This window comes from Malus sylvestris, chromosome 5, assembly GCF_916048215.2.
Source record: "Malus sylvestris chromosome 5, drMalSylv7.2, whole genome shotgun sequence".
NCBI classification, from domain to species: Eukaryota; Viridiplantae; Streptophyta; class Magnoliopsida; order Rosales; family Rosaceae; genus Malus; species Malus sylvestris.
In genome coordinates, this window is record NC_062264.1 from 8,151,814 (window position 1) to 8,160,482 (window position 8,669).

The window sequence follows — 8,669 nt, forward strand, 5'->3', positions numbered from 1 at the left end:
TATCAAATAGTTTTATTCAATTATTAATAAATTATATTTTTTTGTGTCAAAATAAATTACTATTATTTTAATACAAAAGGTATTTCAGCATAATTGATGACAAATTAATCTTGCTTCCCATACAATCATGGTACCATATAAGGTGTCAACGTAATTTTGGCCTCTAGGTTAAACGGTGCTAGAGCATATCATTGGTGCCTCAAGGAATGCATCGTGAGAATTCGAACTAAGGTTGGGGATTCCAAATCTTTGTTTGCTTTTTACTATACTAGCCCCTTGGGGTTGATAATTATAGTGATTACCAGCCGTTGAAACAATTGCACTAGTTTGCTTCTTAAAAAATAAATTAAAAACTTTATGCAAGAGTGTAACTGGTGAGGCTAACAAAAGTTGAATAGATGAAGTGTTTGTCCTTGATGGATTTGGGCTTTGCAAACAAATGTGAATAGACACATGATTTAAGTTGTCCACCTCTCAAAACTGGGTTACATCCACTAAGTTGCTTTATAAATTAAGAATAAGGTTACAAATAGCACTTGGCTAGAATAGTACAATTTTTATCTCAATTCGTCCGACCCATTCTAAAAGAGTACTTATCCTTCTTACATGACACTTCCTTTGCATTTAATATGCCAAATCTAAAGATTAGACATGCTAGTTGCCCCTTTCATTCTTTGGCAGACACGTGGCATTAAGGGGGCATTGGAGCAGGTCCACATGTGTCCTTTTTTGGGATAATGCGGTCAAGCGCCTTGCCTAGCCTGGAGTTAGTGGGAACTTGTACCCAAGTGTCATACCTGTCAGCCTTTATGTCCCTTCATAGGCCTCTATTCTAGCTACCACGTGGTTAAAGGTTGACGTCTGACTAAGCTTGCCCTTTCTATTCTTGGGACCTTGTACCTTAAAGTTATCAATGGTCAACTTGTCTTTTGGTGCTCGGAAGACGCTTTATAGAGAAGCGCTCAGCTTGATTGTTGACAAGACACTTGGAGACCAATCCATGGGCCCCCTTGAAGTACTCGGTTTCACCTTTCTATACTCATCGGGCCTTAACTTTAGTGTTCCTTTAGGCTTGCGTTTATGCGACCTTGTCAAGGTTGGAAAAGACCCTACATTAATAGAGTGGAAATAGGAAAGTTTGAACACTAGACGCAGTAGGTTGAAAATGAATTCCCAAACCACCAGGGGTAATTCACCATTGGATTTTTCTTATGACTAGATCGAATATCATTATAGAGAGATTTTACTGTAATAGTCATTTGCTAATAGATTTCAATTTTTTAGTTAATTTGTATTAATCCTATTATAGCAAAATTAGTAATTTCGAAACCCCATCAATTTAAATCTCATCGCCAACTGCTAGTGATAGATTGCCTTGTTGGACACTGTTTTTTGCGTTCAAATCATTCCCAAAACAAGGAACTCCAAAATCTCATCGTCTTAAATCCCTTCACTCTCTGGTCCCATCATCAGCATATTCCTTAATATAAATCCTCCATCCAGGAGAACCTTCAGGGTATGTTTGGGTGAGATACTTTTAAACTCCAAGGAATTTGTAGAAAGAGATGAAGAAATGGAGCACAAAGAGTTCGATAGGAAGGAAGGACACCACGTGATAACTACCAAGGTATGCAAGAGTGATTCGTAAATGACGTCTTTCAAGCAGTCTTTTGCAAATCTCTTTCGCGTGTTTTTATAATACTTACATGGTGCATTTTTAATCTCTCGATACCTAGTTTTGCAAATCTCTTTGAACGAGGGAAATAGTTTTGCACTTGGCAATCAAAAGATCCCTTCGCGTCAACCCACACTTGCAGGGGGTCATTGCTGGATTAAACAAGGTTGTATTGTCCGCTCACCCGACCCTTCTTTGTCCCCTAACGATTTTGACTAATTTTTTCTCCTGCGTAAGTGGCTCTTGTAATCGATGAACCTCAGCATGCTCCTGGTTACACCGACATTCATATATTAGATATTGCATCAATAGTTCGTACATATTGTTATACCAGTACATGAGTATAACGTGTTAAATGATCTGGAAATTCAATTTCAATGGTCATTCATATCGTTCGAGTCGCTCCATGTAATGAATTCTGGTCATGCGCAGGAGAGAAAAACTCAGGATTCCAAACCTTTAGAAAGGTATGAAAATAACTTTGTGGCAATGCTAGCCCCCTTTTAAGTCCGGGAATGATGCTCGGAATCTCATTAACCATAGCAAGCATTTCACCGGAATTCCTGTTTAGATAGCGAGGAGCTCGAATAACAACATCAATATGAGAATCGGTAACCCATGATCTGGAAAAGAGCATGAACCATGAATGAAAGGTGACCTAAAAGTTTATTTTCCGATATGGTTAGATCCGAAACAAAACTTAACGTATAATACATGTGTAGTGAGACAAGCTTGGAGTAGAACAATAAAAGTAATTCTAAAGAGAGAATACTTCTACATAATTTAAACTGTGGCTAAGTAAACCTATGGTTTCACATTTTATTATCGGCTTCCGCCAAAACAATAGTTCACCTCTCAATGACGGCTGAAAATAATAATATAACAGGGAAGACCAAATAATCTACTTACAAGGAAACTGAAGAAAATCAGTAGAGGCCCAAAAATTTCCACCAGAAGGATCCTACTATTGCCCAGATGACAGCATTAACAAGAGCCATTATAAAGCCAACTTTGAACACATCAGGAAGATCAACATAACCAGCTGTTGGAAACAACAAACAACATCTTATCAGTCGTTGCCCGAAACAGAATCTGATAAAGACAATCCTTTTTTTTCTTTCATGTTCTTGGTTTCTGAGCGCTTTTGTGAAAATAATAAAGGGAGCAGGAGAGGGAGAGAGCGACGGTCAAACAAATAGAGGAAGGTAAATAAAATTTTTTGAGGCGATCAAAATGTAAGCAAAAGATTTCAATGTCACATCAACTTATACAACACGCCAATTTCATTTTGTAACCTCACGCTAACACCTTCAAACTTTCTATCCAAAAAATGAAACTGAGTCTTTTCACTACTGAATAATCCTAAAATTTGCCTTTAAAAAAGTAAAAAATATCCCTGAAAACAGGTCATGAGCGGCGCACATGCCATGTTATGAATGGAGAACTTGACAGGGTGAGGTTGTCATGGGTTTTGAAAAATTAATGGGACATCTTTCTTAAATTTCTTTTTCTGAGGTGACAATGAAATTTGTACATAAATTCAAGAGACGTACCAAAAATTTTCCCTAACTTTAAAGACCATAAAATAATAAAATGAAGCAACTGTTACGGAAAAGGAAAATGAACACTAAAGAAATGTAATTGTTTACGGAAAGAAAATTCCAAACTTATGAATGGGATGTTGGAAGGGGGTATGCATACCTCCATAGTATACAGCAGCCTGACCACTGCTATAATGCGTTAAAGCCCCAAACAGATTTGTGTTGTAAGCTAAAGCCAATGCAGCCAACACACCAGGTACCCCAGCTGCCAAGTTCATGGCAAGAAATGCAGAGTATAAAGCACCCACATGACCGGTTTGACTTGCAAAGAGGTAATGGATGAAGAAGTAAGCTGCCTGAAGAACGCCAAATGCAGCTGGCCAGCTTAAAGAGTAAGACTGAAGCGTCTTGGCTACACTACTAGACATCCAATTTACAATACCAAGATTTGTCAACTGGCCAGCCATACCGACTAGAACAGAAAACCAAGCCAATGTATCCCATGCTGATTTTTCACTTAAGCAGTCATCCCAATTAAGGACTCCTAACAAAAGGAGTATAGATAAGCCAATCATTGCAGTTACAACGCTTGCCACACCAAGAGCATCTCTGCAAGCGAACAAAGAAAGGAATTGGTGAATCAGAAGATTTAGAACCCTAGTAGAACAAAATGCATTCCCAGGGAAATCATGAGCAGAAGTTACACACACAGACACACATAATGTGTTTGCTACTGTCGACCATCACTATAAGAATATGTGGTTTGGTTGAAAATGTTGCACTAAAGGACTCTTTGGATAAAATTATATAACAAAAAATTAATAAACATTACTAATGACATAATTCTACATTGTATGGACTACATGAGGGCACACACAATACATCTATAAGTCCAAACAATCAAGGTCATATGGTCAAAACTACTAGCCATCATCCTTGAACTCACAAGTCAAATTCTTTAATAATAGCAAGCTTTGAAAGTAAGACATCGAATAGGAAACCATGGAAATACAGCTAGATAATGAAACTAAAGAAAGAACTGTGCATGCTTTCTTGTTATCTTCTGTTTTTCCCTTTGCTATATGTGAAGAATAGTTACAGAATATTCTACCCAATATGATAAGCAAGACACAAAAAGACATAGCTGGCAAAGTGAAATGGACAGACAAAATAGAATCTACGCATAAACACAGTATTTCAGATTTGAAAGAAAATTTTCAACAAGAAACTCTTCAAGGGTAGCTAAGTGCACCAGGTATGGAGAGGTCAAATGTACCCAACTTTACAGAGGCTATATCCTATTTCATAATGTTATGCCAAAGTAGGTAACATTTGAAGAGTCACTTTCTTAAGGGAAAACAACTATATTGATGGATGAAACATATTCAAGTAAGCACCTCAATAGGTAGGTTTTATCCTATTAAGAAACGTTACCTCTTTGATAAAAAAACGTTACCTCACCTCTGGTGACTACAACCAGCAACATTAAGGATGATAACACTTAAAAAAGTTCATCCTGTTCAAACTGTAAACAAGTTTGTGGAGATACAGGTCCAGGAAATTCATCTTCTTTAACCCCCAAAAGAGTCATATTTACAACATATGTTTGACCAACTAAAGATGCCTTTGAGAAATAACCATTGTTGGGAATAGAATCGACAGTTACAGAAATAGGAGATTAAATGAAAGATAAAAATCTCAATTAAAAATCTCAATGATTGTAATTATATAGTCCATGGAAACATCCCAGTATCCCAAGCAAAGTCCTATTCTTGGTGAAAAATTTATCAGATTGCAAAAAAGAAGGATATGCAATTATGGTCCACTGGACATGTAAAATTAATAGTAAATAGTCCAAAGCCACAAAAGCTACTTACCCGAAGACCCACAAAGAGACAGCAAGAAGCATTGTACCAACCATAATGAATTCATTCTTTGTGACGGGACCCATATTCTCCAATTTCTTTCTAGCCATGGCAGGGGCATCAGGTGTGTCTTTGGTTTCTGGAGGAAATAGCTTGTATAAGACTAGCGGAGTAGCTAGAAGGCAGACAAATGCTGGTAAACTAGCAGCCTTGAACCAAGAAACCCAAGGGCTTGAAACAATCACCCCAAGTTCCTCAGCTAATTTAAGGCACAACAAATTTTGAGCTGCAGCCGTTAAGAAAAGAGCACTAGAATTACCAGCGGACTGTCACCCATCAGAAAACACAGATGCATGAGTCACGTGATGACATAAATAACATATATTAATAGAGTCAGCAAGGAAAGAATATCTAATACAGTAATACATTATGCTGAATTAATGCAATAGAGAAAATATAAAAAACTGTTGTTTAGTACATTGGATCTCTTAATTCACACATGAGAGCTCCTACCTTTCTTCCAACAAACAATTGTACGGATAATAAGCAAGATTTAAATCCAGGTTTGAGTAGAGAAGCTAGTGTACTACGTAGCCGAGGTTTACTTCATAGTAGGCCCCAACTCAACAATTGCCCAAGAATTAGACCAGAAGTGGTTTTATTTATTTTTTCTTTTAATAGGACATCCACCATTTACGAGTCCAAAGAATAATTGAAGAGCGGGAGGACACATTTCACTACTGGCTACTAAGAACCTAACAGTACTCTTTTTAGGGAGAGTAAAGAAAAAGAAGCCAGAAGGTTATGAAATAAAGGTTAAAGGATCTATATTTTTAATACAATCCACTGATGTGGGACATGACTAGAAAGGGTTTTATGCTCTTCCATGCACTTCGGCTAATTACCAGGGAACTTAAGCTTTTTGTCTTCAACCAAACACACAGGAAGAGACAAAATTTAAAAATATAAAGCACGGTACAGCAACGAAGAGAGGGAAAAGGAAATTCTCGTGTATAATTCAGCAACGACTAGAGTAAAGGAGGTGGTAGCTGTTTGAAACGAAAGGCAGAACAATGACGAAAACGCTACTCTCGGGTAATTCAACAATAATAAAGTGAAGCGCAGAAAAGTTCTCTTCCTATCAAATTCAGCATAAACGAAAGGCAAAGTGCAAAGAACAGTTAGACGATAACCCCCCCCCCCCCACCCTCCTCCTCCCCCTGTAGAGCTCTAGTTTTCTTCTTCCTGCATCCGTGGGTATTGTAGATCAAGAGCATTTCGTTTTCCATATTTTTACCACAATTTTTGGTTCAAATAAAGAGAAGTACTGAATTAAGATATACAATCAAAAGGTTAAGTAAAAATGCAAAAGAAATCTCCTCCTAACTGAGTTTATCAAAGTGAGATCATTCACAATACTACAGGTATCCAAAGAGGCAATCAATGAAAGATCTTATCGAGTCCGTACCCCATATATGAAATACTGAAGAAATCCATTGGTTAAAGATGTAGAATTCATATATCTACAAATTAGGGAACTGAACGAGCACCAACCTGAAACTGAGACATAATCAGATAAGAACCAAGCTTTCTTTTGGAGGGGTCACCGGGTTTACTCCCGCCGGAGAGGGACAACGACTTGATAATGGGCAAAAAAACACCGCCAGCCCTGGCCGTGGTACTCGGCATTGCCGGAGCAATTAGTGCCTCGCTTATTGTCAGCCCATAAGACAATCCCAGTGTGCTCTTCCCCAACCACTTGACAAAGTAGGTGGCAATCCGATCCCCCAAGCCCGTCTTTACGAACCCGCGAGCGAAAAAGAAGGAAATGACAATCAACCAGATCACCTCATTGGTAAAAGCACTGAAGGCCGTCGGGAAGGACAGAGTTCCGGTCACAACGGAGGTGGTGAGGCCGAGAAAGGCCCAAGCGCCGACAGGTAACGGGCTCAGAACCAGGCCAGCAATGGTGGATAGGAAAATGGCGAGCAATTGCCAGGCTTGTGGGGTGACTTCGACTGGTTTGGGGACGAAAAAGCGGACCACAATGCCTATGGCGATTGATATGATGAAGGGGATGGGTTTGGCGCCTTCAAGCGGCGGTGCCAGCGGTGGTGCGAGAGTGGTTTGGGGCTGTGCGGATTGAGAGGCTTGGATTGGGAAATGGGTTTTTCTGGGTTTTGAGGAATGAGACAAGGAGATGAAAGGTTTTGAGGGCAAGAGGGATGGTGATCGGAGGGTGGGGAGTGAGGGAGATGATTGGATGGACGGTGGAGATTTGACGAGGGGTTTTGAGCGGCGGAATAAGGAAGCGCGGGAAGAGAGAGGGAAGGTGGAGGAGGAGTGAGAGTGGAGCGCGAAGCTCTCCATTGTCGCCAACTCTTTAGAGAGAGAAAGAGAAATGAATGAGAAATGGAATGAGAGAAAGAGAGAGAGAGAGAGAGAGAGAGGATTTGGCGTATTTTATGGGAGAAGGGCGGAGCTTCCAAGGGCGGGAGAGAAAGAGACGGAGACGCAGAGGATGGTGATGCCGATTGATGCGTGAGACAAACACTGCGTTTAATCTGATCCTCATGTGAGAGAGGAGGGAATTCAATGGAATTTTAATTTTAATTTTCTTTTTCTTTCTATTTTTTATTATATGCCTTTTTCTTATATGTAAAAGTTTAAAGGAGTCTAACCCCAAATCGAGTGGGCATCAATTGATTTCAACGGTTTTGATGACCTTGGTTTCGACCGTGTGGTTGGATTTTTTTGGGTTAAATTTTACAATCGATTAGTAATACTATGGTTTAAATTCATATTTGGTGAAAATCAAACCTAAAATTTTTCACTTATAATCGAAAAACAATACTACTAAACTGTAGTATTAAGTGACACTTTGTTGAGTTTTAATCTAGTTGAATAATTTAAAAATCAAATCTAACTGATTTATTTTAATTTGGTTCAATTTTGACTTTTGATAATTTTAAAATTAATTAAAATGAAATTGAACAATTATATATTTTTTAATTATTATTTTACTTAATCACTAATATTAATATATTGTAAATTATTTGAAGGGGCTACTACTATGCACATATTATAAATGTCAATCAGTTATACGTTATTTATAATAATGATTAATAATTAGAAGATTTGTTGATATTATATCCTTATGCAGGGTGGGCACTGTCCGGTTAGGCCTAGTTATCTCTCAAATTAGAACTCGAGTTGAAAAATATCAACGGTTCAGTTCGGCGTGTTCCGCTCAAATTTATTACTTCCCTGTTTTTATGCCCATCCTAAGTTAGTTTTACTCCGCCACTTAGTACTATGATCAGGTGGTATTTCTCTTCATTTAGAAGTGAGAGGGTCTAGGTTCGAATCTTGTGGATAGCGAATTCGATACCAAATTAGGTTGCCCATTCTGTGGCTTCCTCTTTCTCTAGTGTAAAAATATTGATGTACTCAAAAAAACAAAAAAGGTTAGTTTTACTCCATCCTAGTATTGAGATCGAGCATGCCATATGTACACAAATATGTGCCAGCAAGAAATATAAATTCAACTAATGACTAACAATACTACTTCTTGCGACACTCATAAAT

At 38.3% G+C, this 8,669-nt stretch overlaps 1 protein-coding gene across 4 annotated transcripts; it reads right to left on the bottom strand.

Annotated features, from left to right (window-relative positions):
- Positions 1-1,616: 1,616 nt before the first annotated feature.
- On the bottom strand, positions 1,617-7,639 carry LOC126623352 (dicarboxylate transporter 2, chloroplastic-like). Of its 4 annotated transcripts, none has more exons than XM_050292219.1 (5): positions 6,636-7,639; positions 5,094-5,407; positions 3,377-3,825; positions 2,585-2,717; positions 1,617-1,945 (listed from the first exon to the last, which is right to left on the bottom strand). In XM_050292219.1, exons 1-4 carry the CDS (start codon positions 7,449-7,451, stop codon positions 2,602-2,604), a joined length of 1,695 nt encoding a protein of 564 aa, XP_050148176.1. In that variant the 5' UTR covers positions 7,452-7,639; the 3' UTR covers positions 1,617-1,945; positions 2,585-2,601. The 4 variants fall into 4 exon arrangements, with proteins under 4 accessions (XP_050148176.1, XP_050148175.1, XP_050148174.1 ...); XM_050292218.1 differs by lacking the exon at positions 1,617-1,945 and adding an exon at positions 1,950-2,238; XM_050292217.1 differs by lacking the exon at positions 1,617-1,945 and adding an exon at positions 1,950-2,298.
- Positions 7,640-8,669: the final 1,030 nt, after the last annotated feature.

What these genes read in the sequence shown, in the direction of transcription:
- LOC126623352 (XM_050292219.1), bottom strand. Translation starts at nt 7,451, where the DNA reads ATGGAGAGCTTCGCGCTCCACTCTCACTCCTCCTCCACCTTCCCTCTC. An exon ending in TGATTATGTCTCAGTTTCAG is followed by an intron (nt 5,408 to 6,635) that starts GTTGGTGCTCGT and finishes GATGGGTGACAG; the next exon opens with TCCGCTGGTAATTCTAGTGC. An exon ending in GTCTCTTTGTGGGTCTTCGG is followed by an intron (nt 3,826 to 5,093) that starts GTAAGTAGCTTT and finishes GTTCGCTTGCAG; the next exon opens with AGATGCTCTTGGTGTGGCAA.